Genomic DNA, 22135 nt, shown 5'->3' with positions numbered 1-22135 from the left:
AATCAATAGCAGAATTTTATTGCTTTATTTGGTTTAGTATAGACTATTCTTTCTAACCTCTCCCAACAGCTTCCTAAGTTTATAAATCAATATTCAAACGGGATCCTACTGCAAAAAATGAATGAATGGAAATGAGTGCAAATGAATGGGCAAGCAGCAAAAATCAAACACCCATTAGCCAATTATTAAGCTCTCAAAATGCAAATATTTCTATTACTCTGCTGCACTCATGGAATTTTGCAAGGAAAGTCTTCACAGCCTAAGTAAGGCAAAGGTCTCATTCTTCTCAACAACTACTGTTACACTAGTAAACCTGATAAACAACAGTTTCACTAAACTTATTCTGTTACTTTTTAGCTCTGATTTCCCTTGGAACAGTCACTACATCTTTCTGAGCTCCAATTTCTTCATCTATAAAAAGATAAAAACCTTGTGTGATCTATAATCTGCACCGTCCTATATACAGCCACACTACATAGATCTACTAAACACTTGAAATGTGGTTCATTTAACAATTTTTTAAATTAAGTTAAAATTTAAATGGCCACATTTAGCTAGTGGCCTACCTACTGGGCAGGGCAGGACTAAATGATATTTAAGTTCCCTTCTAGTTCTAAAATTCAATCATTTTTAAAAATTGCCTTTCTATAGCATGGAGGATCCTCAAAAAGTTGAAAATAGAGCTACCTTAAGACCAGCAATTGCACAACTGGGCATTTACCCTAAAGATACAAACATAGTGATCCGAAGGGGCACGTGCACCCGAGTATTTATAGCAATAATGTCCACAATTGCCAAACTATGAAAAGAACCTAGATGTCCATCAACAGATGAATGGATAAAGAAGATGTGGTATATATATACAATGGAATACTATGTAGCCATCAAAAGAAATGAAATCTTGCCATTTGCAAAGATGTGGATGGAACTAGAGGGTATTATGCTTAGAGAAATAAGTCAATCTGAGAAAGACAACTATCATATGATCTCCCTGATATGAGGAAGTGGAGATGCAATGGCGGGGGGGCAATAGGGGGCGGGAAAAGAATAAATGAAACAAGATGGGATCGGGAGGGAGACAAACCAAAAGAGACTCTTAATGTCACAAAACAAACTGAGGGTGGCTGGGGGAGGGGTGTAGGGGAAGGGTGGTGGGGTTATGGACATTGGGGAGGGTATGTGCTATGGTGAGTGCTGTGAAGTGTGTAAACCTGGCGATTCACAGACCTGTACCCCTGGGGCTAGTAACACATTGTATGTTTATAAAAAATTAAAAAAAAAATATTTTTAAAAATTGCCTTTCTCCTTAAAATGGAGTAAGTGAACTGTAAGTCAAGTCAATAACACAACCACACAAGGTGGACGGTGGGGCGGGGTGGGGAATCCTAGTAACTACCAAACACAATATTCTTGACTAGGGTTGACAAAATTTTTTTCTTTTCCTTTTTTTTTTAAAAAAACATTTTATTTATTTGGGATGTCGGGATGGTTTAGTCAGCTGAGTGTCTGCCTTTAGCTCAGGTCATGATCCCAGAGTTCTGGGATCAAGTCCCACATCGGGATCCTTGGTCAGTGGGGAGCCTTCTTCTCCCTCTACCTGCTGCTCCCCCTGCTTATGCCCTCTCTCTCTCTTTGACAAATAACTAAATTAGTTAGGGGTTTAGTGTAGAGCATTTTTTAGACAGAAAAAACAAAAGAGAATGCTAGCCTCTAGGATTTTCACCCTTGCTTTAAAAGCAACTATTTCATATAAAAAGAGTTTTCTCTGTAACTGAACACAAACAATAGAGCTTATAGCACCTAAATGTTTAATGAAATGCTTCAAACTGTTGGTTGAGACTCCCTGGATATGAAATTTACTTAGTGAGTCAAAAGCAGTAATTTTTTTCAACAAAAGAGAATACAGATGACTCTTGAACAACACAGGTTGGACTGCATGGGTTCAATCTCATGCAGATTTTTTTCAATAAACACAGTACAATGCTGTAAACGTATTTCCTCTTCCTTATGATTTTGTTAAGAACGTCTTTTCTCTAGCTTACTTTATTGTAGGAATACAGTATATAAGACATAGAACATACAAAATATGTGTTAAGAGACTTTATAGGTAAAGCTTCTGGTCAATGGGCTATAAGCAGTGAAGTTTTTAGGGAGTCTAAGCTATACATGGATTATGACAAGGTGGGGGGTCAGCACTTCCTAACCCCTATGTTGTTCAAGGGTCAACTGCAGAATAGGAATTCAGTTAAGTGTCTGCCTTTGGCTCAGATCATGATCCCAGGGCTTTGGGATCAGGCCCCACATCAGGCTCCCTGCTTAGCAGGGAGCCTGCTTCTCCCTCTCCCTCTGCCTCCTGCTCCCCCTGCTTGTGCTCACTCTCTCTCTCTCTCAAATGAATAAAATCTTAAAAATAAATAGAAGCAAAAAAATAAAATAAAAATAAATAGAAGCTATCAAGAGAATGACATAAAAGGGTACCTCTTAATTTGGGTAAAGTCTAAATAGTGGGAAAGCCACTAACTTTATTATCTGCTCATAATACTATCTTATTATCTCATGAGTCCTTATGTCTGTTGAAAATAACTGAGGGTCAGTCTTTCACAAAAAAGTCAGGTTAAAAAAGAGAGGATTCGGGGCAATGGGTGGCTCGGTGGGTTAAGCCTCTGCCTTCAGCTCAGGTCATGATCTCAGGGTCCTGGGATCAAGCCCCGCATCGGGCTCTCTGCTCAGCAGGGAGCTTGCTTTCCCCCTCTCCCTCTCTGCCTACTTGTGATCTCTGTGTCAAATAAAATAAATAAAATCTATTTTTAAAAGTTCTTTTAAAAAGCTTTAAAAAAAAAAAAGAGAGAGAGAGGATTCGGGGCCTGGGTAGCTCAGTGGGTTAAGCCTCTGCCTTCGGTTCAGGTCATGATCCCAGGGTCCTGGGATAGAACCCCGAATCAGGCTCTCTGCTCGGCGGGGAGCCTGCTTACCCCTCTCTCTCTCTGCCTGCTGCTCCACCTACTTGTGATCTCTCTGTCAAATAAATAAATAAAATCTTAAAAAAAAAAAAGAGAGAGAGAGAGGATTCCGCAAAGGTGCCAATACTATAATAATACGAGCTATTAGCATACATGGAAATAATACTTCTAATAGAAGAATATGGCTCAGTTATCAGACTGTTTCAAGGTTCAAATCCTCGTTACCTTTATGACCCTGGATAGTTATTAAACGACTCTGTGCCTCAGTTTCCTCATATGAGTTGCTAAGAACATTAAATGAGATAATACATAAGAAGTCCTTAGTACAGTGCCTGACACTTAAAAGCACCTTATAATGTTGGCCATTATCATCATCATCACTGGGTCCTACCTCTCGAAATATTCAAAACTGACTTTAGGAAAAATCTGGAAATACTTTTATGCTTTTATCAAAATATTCTAGTTACTCCAGAATTAAAACAGAGTACTGATTATTAAAAGCCTCGGAAACCAGAAAATGTCCAAGGAACACCAGTAATGCAGCTGGATGGAAGACAATTCATCAGGAGGACAACAGCAATTAAACCTGGAAAGATATCTGGGACTGTAACATGGAGGAGTTTACACTAATTTGGGCAATAGTGGGATAGACCAGGGATCAGCAAACTATGGCTCACAGCCAAATCTGTTCACTGTTTGCCTTTGGGCCATGAATAAGGAATGGTTTTTACAGGGGCATCTGGCTGGCTCAGTCAGTAGAGAATGTGACTCTTGATCTCAGGGTCATGAATTCGAGCCCCATGTTGAGTGTAGAGATTATGCTACTTAAGTGAAATGTTATCCCATAAAAAAGAATTTTACTCTTCTCACTAGTAAACCAATATGACAAAAAAAAAAAAAAGTCATTACTGTTATATTTTTATTTCATTACTAAACATCTGTGAAAAACTTTTTTTTTTCTTTAAAGATTTTATTTATTTATTTGACAGACAGAGATCACAAGTAGGCAGGGAGAGAGGAGGAAGCAGGCTCCCCGCTGAGCAGAGAGCCCAATGTGGGGCTCGATCCCAGGACCCTGGGATCATGACCTGAGCCGAAAGCAGAGGCTTTAACCCACTGAGCCACCCAGGCGCCCCTGTGAAAAACTTTTTAAAAGCCTCAATTCCCGTCTGTCAGACAATTAGATAAATGCTTCTCCTTATTTTCCTCTAACCCTCTACTTGTTCAACATTATCTACCAAATGTTTCAAAATGTACCAGATATGGAGAAGAAACACAAATATATGGACAATTTAAACAAGACAGAAGCCCCTGTCTTTATGGAGTTTCCATTCTAATAAATAAAGAAAAATATTATATAGTAAGGTGGTAAGCAGGGAATGTGGAAATAGGGATGCAATTTTAAATAGGATATTCAGGAAAAGCATGACTGAGAATTTCATTTTTGGGAAGACTTGAAAGGAAGTAAGAGTGAGCTATGGGGATACTCTGCTTGGAACACTTGGGAGAAAGGTATTCTAGGCAGAGGGAAGAACAAGCAGAAAAGACTGAAGTGTCAGCATACCTGGGGTGTTCCAGGAATACCAAAGAGGTCAGTGCCACCTTGAGAAAAGTGAACAAGAGTGGTCAGAGATGAGGTCATAGACAGCAACACCCACAGATCACGTAGGGCCTTATTAGCCATGGTAAAGACTTCAGCCTTTGAAGTAAAACCAGAAACCATCAACGTACTTTGGGCATAGGAGAATGGTCATCTCCCTTATACTATTAAGAGATGAGTTTTCAACTCATAGCATTTCCTACTGATTATTAGATATAAAAAACTTAGAATATGTCATAAGTGGCTATTGTGCTAAAAGAACCAGTTAGTGTCTATAATACTGTAAACTGGTAAGAAAAAAAATTAAGACCCTACCAGATTAATGAACAAAAAACTTGAAGAATGTATGCAACAAGAAATGAAATTAGTAAATACACATGAAAAAACATTCAACTACATTATCACTAAAAAGAAATTCAAATAAAACAAAGTACCACAGGGTGTCTGGGTGGCTCAGTGGGTTAAAACCTCTGCCTTCGGCTCAGGTCATGATCCCAGGGTCCTAGGATAGAGCCCCGCATCAAGCTCTCTGCTCAGCAGGGAGCCTGCTTCCCCCTCTCTCTCTGCCTGCCTCTCTGCCTACTTGTGATCTCTGTCTGTCAAATAAATAAATAAAATCTTTGCAAAAAAAAGTAGCACTTATCACCCATTGCAAGAAAAGGACATTGGTAGTAGTACAAACTGGTTCAGGTCTTTAACTCTGTATCTGAAATCACTGGTTTGAAAACAGTTCTGAATTTCAGAATACTTGGATTATAGAGAGGTGGTACTGTATGAACGCCTCGTATTAAGTAAGATTCATGGTTAGGTGAATAACACCTTATATTAACCATAACACTATTTAAAATGTCCTTTGAGTATGTTAGGAATGTTTGATATAAGTGGAATATAAAGTCTCAGTAGCCTCACACCAGTTTAGGTCAAGTTTGGCTATCAAATTAGTTGCAAAAAGTTTTATTTTTCAGGGCCTTAGGGATCTCAGAATTGCATATAACTGTTGACCTAAATAATTGTTTTGTAAATAATTATGTGAACACAGATAAAAACCCATAAAAATAGTTACATGCAAGGTGGGTTACAATATCACAATCACCTAAAAACTTTTCCAAATCACAAAACCTTAGAAATAGTTGTTTCTGTAGTAAGCACAGTAACTGATCACAGTATGTATCAGGTTGGAAAAGGTAAGTTGGAAATATAAATAAACCAAGTACAGAGATTTTTAAAGTTCCAATGTAAATGAAACAATTTGGAAATCCTTGGAGTTTCTAAAAATATTTTACTTCCATGCACTAAAAAGTAACTAAAAAAGAAAAAGAACATCAACATTACTTTAAAAATATTTCCTAAATAATTTTCATCTCTTTGGAAAACTCATTCATTCTACTCAAAGAATACTCTGTATTAAATTAGCACTTATTATATGCAAGGCACTGTGAATACTATGCAGTATGGGAGTGAGGCTTGGAATGGAAGCCAGGGGCTGACCATGCGTTTAGATTTTATCTTAGAGGCAGATGGAGAGGCAATAAAAAATTCTGAGCAGGGTGAATGTAATGTGATTGGATGTGAATGTCAGATCACTCTGGCTACAGTTCAGAGGAGGATTAAAAAGGGCAAAACCAATGGTAGAATGCACTTTAAGGAGACTTATTTTAAAAGTTCAAACAGACACGATGAGCTGTTTAAAAAATCATCCCCCAAAATTTCAGGAGTTTTGCCCAAGCTTCTTATCGCCAAACTGAAGCTCAAGTGGTAACAGGGATACAGCAGGAAAAATTAGAGAAAGGGAAACTCAGCAATAACAAAAGGCAATCTAGACAGCTAAAAAATAGTATCCACAGCTATAGTAGCAAGCAATAGGCAGCGATCTGGGCAAGCAGGGCCTGTGTGGTAGAGGTCTGATAAGGAGGTGCTATCCCAGCAATCAGGAAAAACATAATAGGGCAACATGCCAAATTTCAAGGTTCTTGATGAAAGGCACAAAGCAGATAGCAAAGAGCTCCAGCTCTAAGACTAGAATTCAAGAATTCAAAAATAGGAGACAGAAAATAGGACAGCAGCAGAAAAGATAGAGATTCTGGACTCAAATTAACCTACTTTCAAAACCTAAATTTGCCATTTTCTAGCTGTGAAAGTCTAAACAACTCAGCTTTTTGAGCCTCAGCTTCATCTATAGATAGGGGATAGCACTACCTATTTAGAGGGTTGGTGAGGGAATTAAATGAGGTATTATATTTTAAAACACCCAGTAGAGTTCAACAAATACTAGTTTCATCCTTTTTATTCCCCTTCCATCTAAGCTACTACAATAAGGAAGTCTTCTGCTTGGCCACAAAGTCTGAAAGGCTTCTCTGACTAGGCATTAGAGGACTTTAGGTACAGAAAATAACATCACTAAAGCAAGATGTCTCATGGGAGCACTAATTCATATAGAAAAGGTGAAAGAAAATGAGTTGCACAAGTAAAAGGGCCTAAAAAACTGAAGTAGAGTAAAAGTTTAAATAATCAGAATCAGGGATGCCCTGTGGCTCAATTGGTTAAGTGTCTGTCTTTGGCTCGGGTTGTGATCTGGGGTCCTTGGATGAAGTTCCATATCAGGCTCCATGCTTAGTGGGGAGCCTGCTTTTCCCTCTGCTTGCCATTCCCCCTGCTTGTGCTCTCTGACAAATAAATAAATAAATCTTAAAAAAAAAATAAAAAGTAAATAATTAGAATCAGTTAGCCTAATAGCATATCCACACAAGAGAATACATCATTATATAAAAGAAGAAAAAAGGGGAGAACTCCCTGTATTTTGAAGTCAAAGAACCGCCAACATACAGTTTAGATGAAAAGGCTATAATATAAAACATTAATATGCTGCCTTCTACATAAAAACTAGGGGAAATAGTTTCTATATATTTTGTTTCTATTTGCAAAAATACTGGTAAAATACACAAATAATAAAAGTGGTTACCTATAGAGAGCAGAGAAGGCAGGGATAGAGTAGTAATAAGACTCTCAATACAGACATGGGGAAGGTATGTGCTATGGTGAGTGCTGTGAAGTTTGCAAACCTGGTGATTCACAGACCTGTACCCGGGGCTAATAATACATTACATGTTAATTTTTTAAAAATGGAAAAAAAAAAAAAAGACTCTCAATACATACCTTTTTATATTATTTTGAAATTTGAACCAAAAAACTGTATTACCCATTAAAAATTTTTTAAACAAATTTTTAAATACTTGAGAAGCCTGGGTTTTGTAATATATTCTGCTACCTTATTAATTAGAACTTATCTGTACATATTTTACTATGTACTGCGATAGTTAATGATGACTTACCTGTATACCTTCCTAGCAGTATAGCAGATTTTAAATTCACCAGAAGAAGTATAATCTCCTTGAAGATAAAGATCATGTCTTATTCATTCTATAACCTCACTGCCAAGCACAGTGCCTGATGCACAGTAGTTCAAATAACCATTATACAGTTTCTTTCTCTTAATCCCCCAAATGTTAAGGTGGATGTGAACCTTTAAAAAGGGGGGGGGGGTATTTTTCTTGATTCTGTCCCCTATTTTACCATGACCCAAGAGATATTCCTTCTTCCCTTTATGACCAAATTTCTAGGAGTTGTCTAGTCTACACTCATTCTATGTCTAACTCCCTCAATTTAGTTTTTCACTAACTCCTCTATTAGAACTCTTGCTAAGACAATGAATCTCAAACTTTAGTATATCTCAGAATAATCAGAGCAGGATTTAAGCGATTTCCTATGCAGCCACTTTCCCATTCCTCACTTGGCCTTTTAATAATCTATAAAGTCGAGGGGTAACTGGGTGGCTCAGTCAGTTAAGTGTCTGCTTTCGGCTCAGGTCATGATCCTGGGTCCTGAGATCCAGCCCCACATCAGGATCCCTCTCCCTCTGCTGCTCCCCTCAAATAAAATCTTAAAAAAGAAAAAACAAAAAAACCATAACAATTTATAAGGTCTGAAAAGAAACATGGGGAATTGATTTTTTTTTTTTTAAAGATTTATGTATTTATGAGAGAGAGTGGGGCGGGGGGGGGGGGAGTCAGAGGGAGAGAAAGATTCTCAAGCAGAACTCCCCACTGAGCTCAGGGCCCAATGCAAGGCTTGATCTCAGGGCTCCAGGATCATGACCTGAGCCAAAATCAAGAGTCAGATGCTCAACCGACTGAGTCACCCAGGTGCCCCAGAAATGGTATTTTAAATCAGTATCTCATTTAATTCTGATATAGGTAACCTGCCTAAACATCTCTGAAAACCAATCGGCTAAGGTCATCAATAACTTTCCAACAGCCAAATTCAACTTTTGTTCCTATCTCTCAGCATTTGATACCTGCCTAAAACTCCTTCCTTCATTGCTCTCTACCACACAAACAGACTCTCCTCTCTCACCACCCGTTAAGTTTCTTTACTTCTAAAAGCCCCTAACCCTTAAATGATAATGCTTCAGGGCTCTGTCAGTGACCCAATTCCTTACTTTTATACACACTTGGTTAAGTAGTAACAGTCATATCCACTTCTTCAACTACCACTAATACAACCCTAAATCCTGACACTTTAAATTCAAGGCTATAAATGCTTTAGCATCACACAAATCTGAATTCAAAATATTTGCTCTGCTATTTACATGGTAACATGCTTAAAGTCACACACTTTTCTGAACTTCCACTTTGTCCTCCTTTAAACTGAGAACACCTAACAAGCTTTTGTTCAGATTAAAAAAAAAAAAAAAAAAAAAAGATTAAGTAAGAGAAGTTCCTTTCCCTTCCTTGCATGCCCAGAAGACTCCATGCCATGGGCCTCAGAGGTGGCAAGCAAGGGACAACTAGCCTAAGGTTGGGAAACTGGCAGATACAAGGTGACTGAGCATATAAGTAAATATACTAAGGATAATGGTAGCCAATTTCTTACTGTGTAAAAGGATTTACAAATATAGAAAGGGGAAGACTAGAAAGAACCCTGGGGTGTTGGATTGGAATTGATATGTCAATGTAAAATATAAATACAAATATAAAATGTAAATATATATAATTAAATATAGGAAGAAATTCAGGTGTTTGTGTGTGCATATATTTCCTAGCTGTGTCCACTCTAGAAGTGATTATACTCCAACACATTAATGAGCACTTTAAGCATAAAAATCTCAGTTTCCAGATACCACCTCTACTAGAAGAAATCAGAATTTCTTGGGAAGATGCATGATTCCAGAGCTGGAACAGAAAAAGTACAAAATGCGTTTGGAACATCTCATGCCAGAAAGTAAGAAATGATTCAAAGGATGGGGACATATCAAAAAGATTCAGGAGCCCTCCTGAAGGGGGTCCCACTAGCCAAATCTAGGACAATTTAAACATAAAAAAAAGAAAAAGTCAAAAATAACAATAAAACACACTGAAAAGGAATAGAAATCCATGAGTACATACTGATATAATTAAATGAATGGGTAAATAAATGCATGGGGAAGAAGGAAGACATGCGTTTTCAGTAGAAAATCAACCAGTAAATACAGATGGCAACCTTCATAGTAATGGCTGATTCAGGCAGAAGTCATCATCAGTGGCCCCAAAGACTGGTGAATGGAGGTTTGATGAAGAAAAGCTTTCTTGGAGCGTTAGAGCTCTTCCCACAAAAGAATTACCAATTACAAAAGTAAAAAGGATGACTTTACAGTGTAAAAATCTAGTAGAGAGGAACATAACGTGTTCAGGGTAAACATCACAGTGATGGGACAATACTGTATGCATCCTAGTGATACACTAAGAACAGCACATCATTTCTTTTTTTTTTTTTTAAGATTTTAATTAATTTATTTGACAGAAAGAGATAACAAGTAGGCAGAAAGGCAGGTGGCGGGGGTGGGGGGGGGAAGCAGACTCCCTGCGGAGCAGAGAGCCTGCCCCAGGGCTCAATCCCAGGACCCTGAGATCATGACCCAGAGCCAAAGGCAGAGGCTTAACCCACTGAGCCACCCAGGAGCCCCTAGCACATCATTTCTATGGTATACCTGCCAACAACGCAGTTAGTCTGCTCACGAGCAAACCACACTGGATGAACCGAAGTTAAGGGGTATCTTACAGAATAAAAAAAGTCAAGGTCATAAAAGACAGAAATACTGAGGAACTGTTTCAAACTGAGAAGACTGAAGAGACATTATAATTAAATGTGATGTGTGATCCTGAACTGGATCTTAGACCAAAAAGAAAAGAGAGAAACTGTTGGGATAAAAGGAAAATTTTGAATGGCATCTGGGGATTTGAAGGTAGTGTTGCACCAGTGTTGATTCTCTAATTTGTTGATTATGTAAAAGACCATCCGTGTTTTGGTAAAGACACACTAGATTATTTAGGAGTGAAGGGCATCATGTGTGCTACTTGCTCTCAAATGGTTCACAAACAGCCTAATGAGATAAAAAATGGTACATTTCTCTGAAATGACTGGAAGTAGGGATAAAAATGAGAGACCAGAAATGAGATGACTAGGTAGTTTCCCTAAAATTTGAGAATCTAGTAAGATACAGAAAGAAAGGGTCAAAGATGATGTTAAAGTTCTTTCTAAGGCATCTGGACGAAAAGTCCTCCCTGAGCCCACTACAGTGAGTCACACACAAGAATGTTGCACACTTATCTTGTGTATACACACAATATATATGCAATATACATATACATTTTAGAAAAATTATTTAAGGAAAAGATTTTTTTCTAAGATTTTATTTATTTATTTGACAGAGATCAACAAGTAGGGCCCCCCCGCCCCCTGGGGAAGCAGGCTCCCTACTGAGCAGAGAGCCTGATGCAGGGCTCAATCCCAATCATGACCTGAGCTGAAGGCAGAGGCTTTAACCCACAAAGCCACCCAGGAGACCCCAAGGAAAAGATTTTTAATTAAAATAATTCAAGGGGAAAAAATTGGTTGAAGGAAATTCCAGAGCTCTTTGTGCTGGATTTGCAACTTTTCTGAAGGCTTGAAATTATTTCAAAATAAATTAATTTTTAAAAATTCAGTAAGAACTCATGACACCCTTGGTGCCTAGCAAAATACCTGGCTCACTACATGTACTCAATAAAAATTATTTGGCTTTCCCTTTCCAGCTGCCCAAAGAAGAAATCTTTTCCTCTTTCTCTTATATCCATTCTAATGAAACTGCCTAATTAGTTTTCACTTCTAGCCCCACATCCTTATTTTCAATTCCCCATTTCCAACCATAATCTCTCACCTGGACCACTGCAAGAGCATCCTAACCGGTCTCACTATGCCATTTCTAACTTCATCTTTGCACGTCCTTATCTCCTTCCAATGAAATCATTATCTAGAAGTTAAGAGTTACCTTTCAAAACTTGTATCTAATCTTATTCCATTATTTAAATACCTACAATTGCTTCCAAATGTAAATTCTGATTTCCCAAGAGGCAGACTAAACACTTGTGTAGGGGAAGAGCAATGCAGAAGCACCAAAAATGTATTTCACATACACGCACAAAACAATAAAGTAATTACTGGGAGGAAAGGGAAGAGAAGAAAGGCAGGTTAAAAGAGGGACTTTAATCTGACCTTCTTTGTGTTTATTTTAGGGTCTGGTATTGGTTATATATTTTTTTTTTTATCACACGTGGGAATGCCAAGGCTGAGTGGGTACTATAAACTTTCCAACACTTAGAGCCTGTAAAACAGTGCTTTTCTCATTCCTTTTCTCACCTTGGCACCAAAGAAAATATTTTTTAGCACAGTGGGATAAGACTGTTTAATTAAGGTCAAAGGAAACCATCTAGGGGTTCCAATATGCCCAGGTCTAATAGGTTGATGGGTACCTTGCTCTCTGGAGCATAGGTACGGCACTCCTGACACACCAGTTGGTCAGTTCTAAAGTTCTTACTGTAATTCCACACATAGCCCAAACAAGGACCTCAGAAGGTTTCAACTCCTAAGTAATCAACATCCACATGCATGAACACAGACATCAAGACCCATCCCACAGACAGAGCCGACATATACAAGACAACTTGCATTTCTCCAAACACACTAGGCATCCTTTCATACTTCTGACCTTTTGTACATGCTGTTCTCTCTACCCAGATCAATTCCAATCCATCCTCCAAGACACTACTCAAATGCCACTTCTCATTTCCCCCAGATCTTATTACACTTGTCACTCTGAATCGTAATTATTTGTTGACATATGTTACCATCCCAGAATTAGGTTGGTAAATGAGTGTTTACTATATCATTTCCCAATAAACCAAATTTTCCAAAATACATTAATTAAAACCATTTAGGTAAAATTAAATTAAAACCAGGTAAAATTTTATAATCAATTAGCATTTTCCCCCAAAACAAAAATGCTCATTGTTCTTTAAAATTTCTCTTTAAAAGAAAATCTAGGGACACCTGGGTGGCTCTTTTCATTAAGGCTGCCTTCGGCTCAGGTCGTGATCCCAGGGGTCCTAGGATCAAGTCCCACATCCAAGCTCCTGGCTCAGCAGAGAGCTGGTTTCTCCCTCCCACTCTGCCTGCTGCTCTCCCTACTTGTACACTTCCTCTCTGTCAAATGAATAAATAAAATCTTAAATAAATAAATAAAAGAAAATCTAGCATAGAAATATTCATACCACTGGACCATTATCCAAATAGTTTAGGATTTTAAACTGAGGAAACAAACTTTAAGCACAGAGAGATTCACTGCAGATTTTAAGAATGGAAACTTAAGCAATCACCTGATTGATAAATCATCTGAATTGCTAAGCAGTTGTTTATATTCATTGTGATGGAAATGGAAAAATGAGAAAAACGTCAGCTACCATTTACTGATCATCTCTTCTATTTAAAAAGTACCAGATACTTTTCACTTATTATCCTAATACTCATGAAAATTCAAGGTCAAGTATTATTATCCCAATTTCACAGACAAGAAAGGAGGCTTTAAGACTATATAATTTGCCCAAAGTTTTTGAGACCAGATTCCAACCTACATCAACATGACTCCAAAATCTATCATCTTTTTCCTACACTACAATGCTTCTACTACACAATGTCTCCAATATATTAAACTCAAAAGTATATCTCCACCGTACAACTGTATTTGTAAAAATATGGACAATTGTCTGGAAAGAAATAAAAATATCAGACTGGTGATTAAGGGTGAATATTGTAACATTATGATTCCTTTAAATTAGCCACTCTTTAAAGGAGAATTGCTGAGCAATGATCTGAACTCCTGTGACAATAAAAAACAACTCCCATTTTAAATTTTTTAGTATTTTATTAAGGACATAGAATAGGTAACATGTAAAAACTTGAGAAGGATGTACTCAACAAACATGTAAACAATCAGATATTAACACCAGGGTGCTTACTACTGGGATTCAAAACTGATGATTATAAACTGGATTAAGCAGCATTTTCCAGAAAAAAAAGGTGAATTTTGAGGAAGACTTAAGGAGACACATGGATTGAAGACAGGAATGTTTAAACTGAGGAAACAAGGGTGAGGAAAAAACAAGAATATTTTCTTTTTAAGAATGAGAAAAAAGGTTAGTGAGATGAAGTTGGAAAGCCTTCAAGGCCAAGCCGATAAATTTGAAATTAATTTGATAAGTAACAAGGAATTGTAACAGATATATTCTTAAATGGGAAGGCAGCATGCTGAAATATGGTCTTTAAACATTCAAACTTTGTTCCAAGGAAAAGTAGTCTTTCGTTAAACAATGTTTTATAACGGGGGCAGGGGGAATATTCCACCATTCTTTACCTGTGCTTTATACATACTCTTCTACAAAGGAAACTGACTAAACAAACAAAAATGTTTACAGGGCGCCTGGGTGGCTCAGTGGGTTAAGCCGCTGCCTTCGTCTCAGGTCATGATCTCAGGGTCCTGGGATCGAGTCCCGCATGGGGCTCTCTGCTCAGCAGGGAGCCTGCTTCCCCCTCTCTCTCTCTCTGCCTGCCTCTCTGTCTACTTGTGATCTCTGTCTGTCAAATAAATAAATAAAATCTTTAAAAAAAAAATGTTTACATAACGGGTGAGTATTTTGGGAAGAGGGGTCCTTTCAGATATATTTAATACTACTGTACATCTTAATAAGAATCCCAGAACTCTAGAGCAAGAAGGGACGGTGGACATAATCTTATAGTGACAACCTCTTCATTTTCACAACGGATTAAATTGAGGCTCAAGAACTAAATAGGGGCGCCTGGGTGGCTCAGTGGGTTAAAGCCTCTGCCTTCAGCTCAGATCATGATCACGAGGTCCTGGGATCGAGCCCCCACATCAGGCTCTCTGCTCAGTGGGGAGCCTGCTTCCCTTCCTCTCTCTGCCTGCCTCTCCGCCTACCTGTGATCTCTGTCAAATAAATAAATAAAATCTTAAAAAAAAAAAAAAAGAACTAAATAAGGTGTCTAAATGTCATATACAAACCAGTGGAAGATTCACTACTAAAACTCAGATTTTCTAGGCAGCAAGATCTAAAGCTGTGCTAACCAATATTAATAGCTTCTAGCAACATCTGGTTATTTAAATTTAAACTGGTTAAAATTAAATACAATTTACAGTTCCTCAGGCATGATAGTCACATTCAAGTGATCTGTGCCACACATGATTAATGGCTACCATACCTGACAGTGCAGAAAGAGTATTTCCATCACTGTAGAAAGTTTAATTGGATAGTATAATCTACAAAATAAGCTTGAGTCAGACAGACCTCATTTTAATCTACTTATTAGTAGTGTGATCCTAGACTAGTTATTTAATTTCCCTTTGACCCCATTGGGGTGGGGGGAGGAAGCAAGGGATTAATACTTCTCTCACAAAGTGTACTTGATGATTATGTGTGATAACATGAAAAGCCCCTTTACTCTGTCAGGCACGAAACAGACAATTAACACTTCCCCTTTGGATACTTTTTTCTTTCTAATCCCCAAATAACATCTTTATTAAAAGATACAAACACAAGAACACCCCAATTAATATCTCCCCTTCAAGATACTTCACAGCATCTAATTTTCAATCTGTCCCTATCAATTTTTTCAAATACTTGGCATGTTTCTTCCAGGGTTGCTACTCAGGAATAATGAAATGAAGAACAAAAGTAAAGGGAAATGCCTTGAATGAAGTAGAAGAGAATGTAATAAATTTCTTGCTTATTTCCCATCCTATTTTAAATATGACTATACTGACTGATCATGCAAAGGAAAAGAAAGAAATTATACTGTCCCTACATACTGCACTTCCACACCAGAAAAGAAGATTCTACAGTACTTCTACATTACATTCCTTCTCACCACCTGTACTACTAATTGAATATTAGATGAAGAAATAACACTTTCCTCTTACAATACTTTCCCAGTAAATAGTAATAAAAAAGATTTCCAGAATGTTAAACCAACCTTCCAGGTTTCACAGCTTAATCTAGTAAATGGACAAATTTAACAAATCTAGACTACAGCACAAAAAAACTTCACACTATGCATGCTATTACACAGAAAAACAACAAAATTCAACTCAGTTTGTAGCCAGTGATTTTCTGCCAACACTAAATTTTATGTAGCAGCAACAACTCATATTTAGCCACATCAAGTTAGAGACTTGCCATTTCTCATGAGATCACCAATTTTACACACCTAAAACTAATAAAGAATTAAAGAACTTTTAAAGGTTCATGTTTAGACATCCACCAAACAAGACTTCTACATATTTTTTTAAAGCTTTCTTGTTGCTTAAAACTGACCATATTAACTCCCAAAGGGCAGGGGAGGAGGACCCCTCAATGTCTCCTTGAAATTTGTCTGGCATTCTCTTACCTTGGTCCTTAAAGATAATTCACTCAAAACATGACCAACAATCCCCCTTAAAGAGTTCAGAACAACTCACATAAATGCTAAAGAGAAACACTGCATATTATACTGTTACTTTACAACTCTAATTTTATTAGATAAAACTAAAATATTCTGAATATACCAATCAGAGAGTAACAATATTCTACGGAGTGGGTCACATTTTTTTTTTAAATGAAAAAAGTTAAAAAAAAAAAAGTCTTCATCACTATCCTACATAAAGTACTTTATACATTAAAAAAAAATTAGGCTTCTATGCCTGAACTGATGAAATCTAATTTGTGAGAGTCTATTATTTTTTAAAGTCCTTCAGTAATAATGAAGTGTACATTGGTTGCATTAGAATAGGTCAAATGAATTTTCCTGAGGCTGCACTCTAAGTACATCTGACCCAGAAAGTATTTTTAGCAAGTGTCTTCAATCAATGCTGGTTTTATGCCTAGCCTAAATTAGAAATTGGGTGTCACAAATTTAAAGTAACCAAGTTAGTAGGGACATTTTAAAAACATATTTTATGTTTAAAAACCTAAAAGATACTCAGAACGTAAGAAAAAAACACGAGTTTGAAACAATTCGAAACCCACAGCCCCAAAGCTAAGCAGAATAGGAAACAGGCAATAAGAAAGTCATATCCTCTTCATTACTACTTTTCAGTTAACATGTGATTTTCTAGCTTAATAAACTTTAACCTACTATTAATAAAAAAAAAAAACTACAAAATAGTGATGGCTTTTTTTAATCTCTTGCCAAATATTTAAAACAGATTAGCTAAATCGTAAATATTCCATGGCCTGAAAGACCATGCTTTTTTTTTTATTAAACCAAACCACTCAGGAACACAATATTGGACCATGCGCATGTTTCAGTGAAAAACAGTTAACAAAGATATGTGTGTCATTAAAGTAAAACAAAACAAAAAAACAGAAAGAGACATAAAAATAAATTCCGTGGTAACTGGAGCATAAACTTATTCTGACAAAAAATGGTGGGATCCACAAAAGATTGCACTCTTACTGTGAGTCAGTAAAGTTCTATACAAACTTAGGCTTATGAAAAATCTCTTTCGAAAAAATTCGCTGAATTTATATTCATCAAATTCAAGATCTAATTGATATATCTAGCTCTATTTCAATAAGCACACTCTGAACAATCATTTATTTAAGGTCAGTTCCTACTCCCCTAAAAAAAACGAAAAATCGTTCTCTCTGACAAGTTAAAGTTCCAAAATCAGGATAAAAAAATGTCCGGGCTTTTACTGTTCCATAGTCTTTTTACTCAAATCATCTTTTACAAGTCGGATATATTGGCTTTTGGGTGGTTTTTTTCTCCCCCTCCATAAACATGTGTTAAGCTGTAGTTTTCAACCAGACCCAAGATTTGGTCACATAAACCTAATATTACTCCAACTCTGATTTAAAAGCAGTTGGAATATTGAAGATATACAGGTTCCCCTGGAACAAGCGCTTGAAAAATCCTACAAAATCGTTCTTGTCCATAGTGGTGTCACTATAGGAGGCAACCCTAGACATAGAAGCCTCCCCCTCCAAATTTCGCAGATACACCAATACATGTATCTGTGCAACTGTAAACTGTTCCATTTTAAGGAAACCCTGGGAAATGCATCGATACATCTACTTAGCTACATCTCAACTTTTTTTGGCCCAACTACAGATTCCTAAATACAAGTATATACTGGTAGAATCACAAGAGCCTTAAAACTTCAATAGTACGGACAATCTGCCCAGGCAGCATATGTAAGAAGCACTCATACAACCCAATTAAAAAAAAAAAAAAAAAAAAAAAAGGAATCCTACCAACAATGGAAAACTCAGAAGATTCTAAAATCGTACCTAGACTTTAAGTCCAGTGGCACATTCCATCTCTGCACCGATTCCATCCCCTCTCCCTTCGCTCACCCATATTCCAAGTATAACCCCCAGGTGCTGCGAGAGCTGAGGTCCCGGAAAGAAAGGGGGGGCGGGGGGAACAAACATCATTTTTCTCCTTCTCTTAAATCAACCTTGTTGCCTCCGGCTAGCCCTACCTGGCTCGCCTCCCACACCCAGGTAACAGCTCCGCGGACCGCGCAGGGCCGAGAGGCCGGCCGGAACCCCAGAGCCTCTTACCTTCGTAGCACAGCCGCGTCCCCTCGGCTGGAGAAGAAAAGCCTCGAAGCCCGTGCGCGCCGGAGGGAAGCGCGTCCGCCGCGCCGCTCCCGGGGGCTCCCTCAGCGCCCCCCGAGCAGCCGCCGCCGCAGCGGCCGCGCCACGGCCCCGAGCGGCCAGCACCACCTCATACTGCGGGGCTGCCGCGGGCCGGCGCCGCCGGGGAGGCGGGCGGGAGGCGGGCGGCCGGGGCGCTCTCCCACCTCCCTGCGGGGATGAGATAATCCACACCCCCCAAAGTGCCGTGGGGGAGGGGAGCCCCGGGGCGCCGGGCGGGGGACTGGCCCCAAACCTCCGACCCTCTGGCCAAAGCCAAGTCTCTCCTATCCCCGGCCCAGGCCCCGAATTCAGCCCCTGGGGACCCAGGAGTCCTGAGAGAACAATGTGGGGGGGCCGCGAGGAGCGGAAAAGCGCGCAGCGCGGCGTGAGCAGATGGGTAATCCTGGGCAGCGTTTGTGTGTGAGAGTGCAAGAGGAGCTCAGTATATCCACTCCTTGTCCTCCTCCTCTTCCTCCTCCTCCTCCTCCGTCTCCTCCTCCTCCCTCAAGCACACCCCGTCTCCCAGGCCACAGCATAGCAACCGAACATGGCGGCTGCGCAGACGCCGCCACTCAGCGGCCCGGAGCGGCGGCGGCCGCAACTGGAGGCGATCTCGCGAGAGGCGAGGCCGAAATCCTCCCAGCTAGCGCCGGCCGAAGAGGTTGCACCAGAGCCGGCGCGGGGGGGACACGCAGGTGCGATGGGGGCCGGACCTGGGTAGGTTGGGAAGGAAGGGCTGGAGAAGGGGCGGTGCGCTGTGGCCCCGCCCCATGGCCCAGCAGCGATTGGTTACTTGAACTGCGACCCCTGCTGGACCTACTGACCTAAGGGACTCGACGGAGGGGCAGAAACCTAAGTTTTAAAGGGGAAAACCAGACCTCTTGGCCCCAGGTCGTTCCAACTTCAGTGCTAATAGAGGATACAGGTTTTAGGATGCAGTTTTGAATCATTTCCTCTCCTAAATATAGACACTAAAACAAAGGACAATGTTCTTTTATAAAACAAATGGTCTGGGTGCTTTCTGTGTGCCAAGAATGGTGTGCTTTTAAAAATTGAATTAATTCATTTTAATAACGCATATGAATTTGGTGTTGCCACGTCAGGTGCATTCGTATTTTACTGATGCTATAAACTCATTGTGATAAGACTGATGCCTACGGGCTGGGTGATGCCAGCTGAAATGATAGGAGGAGGGATTTGAGGACCAGCACACCTCTTTTTGCAAGTGCCCACTCCTGTAGCCCGGTCCTTTCTTGCTCTTCCTTGCTCTTAGCATTAGTACCCCACCAGCGCCGAATTCATATAAGCGTTCTTTCAAGTATCACTTTTGCTCCAAGTCAACAAAATGCATATTTAATTAATCGGGACTGGTTTTTACAAGATGAAATCTTGCAAATTTATACAAATCTGTGAAAGACAGAGATTTCTACTATCTTCCCCTTCGCATGCCCTCTCAATTTTTCCATCTTAAAAAGACAGCTTGTCAGTCCATATTCTTCTTGCTTTACCTCTTTAACTTACTTTCCTTCCTAGAGCTTAGTTCCAGCGAGTGCTCATTCATCCTTCCATAAATATGCTTTCTGGCTCTAGCTCTCCATTTCCCATATCTTTGTTCATACTATTTCCCCTGCTAAAATGCTCTTCACTCCATCTCCACCTATCAACATCCAGGATCTCCACCTATTAACATCCAGGATCCTCCAACCAAAGATCATGTGGGACTTCCACCATAAGTAAGAACTCCTTCCTCCTTTGACATTTATAGTTCTTGGTTTATATACCTCCCTCCCTTTCTTTCTTTCTTTCTTTCTTTCTTTCTTTCTTTCTTTCTTTCTTTCTTTTTAAATACATGATACTTAGCCCTGTGTGGGTCTTATCACCACTACTACCTGGTAAAGGTTGAGGGCAATCATCTTCGTATCTGACTTGTAATACAAATACAGCTGGAGTCTCAACATTAGAGAGGCTGGAGGGGACACGCTTTGTTTTGGGAAACTCCACAGGATGAGCCCTTTAAATACATGTAAGCCTCATATCCATCTACAGTTCTTTAGGAAAACTATGAAGTCACTTTTTAAAAATTGATATAAAACTATCTCACAGCCATCATTCATCTGGGGGGAGGGGAAATAAACACTCCCAACCACCCAAAAAAATTGATATCTAATTCACATACCATAAAATTCATCCTTTTAAAGCATACAGTTCAATGCTTTTTAGTATATTTGCGAAGCTGTGCAGCTTCCAGAACATCACTACCAGAAGAAACTCTTACCCATTAGCAGTCACTCTCCACTCCCTCCTCCCCCAGCCCGACAACCACTAATTTACTTTCTATCCTTATAGATTTGCCTTCTCTGGATTCTTCATATAAATGGAATCATATATACTGCAAATTCACTATAAAAATGTGTAAATTTTTGTTTTTCTTTAAATTAATATCTTTCAAAACTAATATATGCCTATTCTAGATCATTTTGATGACCACTTTGTAATGAAACACTGCCACTTGATTTTGCATTTGGCACCAAGAACCGTAACTTTAATTTTCTTGGGCAAATGAGAAAAAAATCGAATACTTTTTGTGGCAATGACAGCATTCTGACTAAGTGAAGATCAAGCATCTTCATGGCACACTGAACCAAAGTTTCACAGAAATTCAACAGAGAAGAATGTCGAATAATTAAATTGATTATAAGCATGCCCTTAAAAACCCATATGGTAGAAATGAGTTCCATATTATCATCACAAGGGACATTTTAATTTCAGCAAAACAACATCATCTACTACAATACATACATAGTATTAATTGAATTTTTAATTTTGCTAATTTGCAAAATTTTTCTAATTTATAAGTGTAGAAAAGCTGGGAGAGTAAGGACTTTATGCCTAGTCTTATGTTTACACATGATTAAGAGACAATTTAATTTAATTTTACATTTGAGGGTTAGCAAGATTTTTCTTTTCATTTAAAAGTGGCCCCTCCAAAAAATAAAAATTTAAAAATGGCCCCAAACATTGCTAGATATTGGCAGACACTGCTATTGACTGTGATTTTTTTTTTCCCTTTGTCTATAGCCTGCCCTTGGCTGTACTTTGGGAAAGTAAGAGCAAGGATTGTGTCCATGCTTGGAGGTTGTTGGCAAGAGAGGACTTGTCTTTTTGCACTGTGTGGTTAACATTTGGACCTCTACTAACCCTGGGTAGCCACAGCCAAGAAGGAATAGGCATTTGTTCTAGCCTGTGCAGCCAAGGTCGCTGCTTGGGCCTTGACAGTGAACTTTGGCAGCCACAAGGCAACAGAGAATAAGGTTTGACCAGGCACTGAGGCTGAGTGGCGCTGCCATCAGCAACTTGGGAGGATCCCTTTGGAAGAAACGAATGACGCTTATGTCAATGGAGATATCTAGGGAGGAGAACCCCAGTGGAAATCTGGACTCAACTTGCTAGGTAGACCTCAGACTACTGTGAATTTTAAATATTAAAAAACATGTGACTTGGGGATGCCTGGGTGGCTCAGTCGGTTAAGC

The 22135-nt window shown here is 39.0% G+C and overlaps 2 protein-coding genes across 2 annotated transcripts in view; one reads left to right on the top strand and one right to left on the bottom strand.

Moving 5' to 3' along the window:
- PTPN4 (protein tyrosine phosphatase non-receptor type 4) overlaps positions 1-19083 on the bottom strand; it is a 220522-nt gene extending 201439 nt beyond the window's left edge. Inside the window, exon 1 of the mRNA XM_047722598.1 lies at positions 18528-19083. The gene's annotated coding sequence lies outside the window, so the exon portion shown is untranslated. The remainder of the gene's footprint in view (positions 1-18527) is intronic.
- Positions 18999-21713, top strand: LOC125095586 (homeobox protein Hox-B4-like). The gene is made up of 2 exons (XM_047722037.1): positions 18999-19322; positions 21684-21713. Exons 1-2 carry the CDS (start codon positions 18999-19001, stop codon positions 21711-21713), a joined length of 354 nt encoding a protein of 117 aa, XP_047577993.1.
- Positions 21714-22135: the final 422 nt, after the last annotated feature.

This window comes from Lutra lutra, chromosome 3 (assembly GCF_902655055.1).
Source record: "Lutra lutra chromosome 3, mLutLut1.2, whole genome shotgun sequence".
Taxonomy (NCBI): domain Eukaryota; kingdom Metazoa; phylum Chordata; class Mammalia; order Carnivora; family Mustelidae; genus Lutra; species Lutra lutra.
The sequence above is the reverse complement of the archived record's forward strand: the minus strand, read 5'-3'. Positions and strand labels throughout refer to the sequence as shown.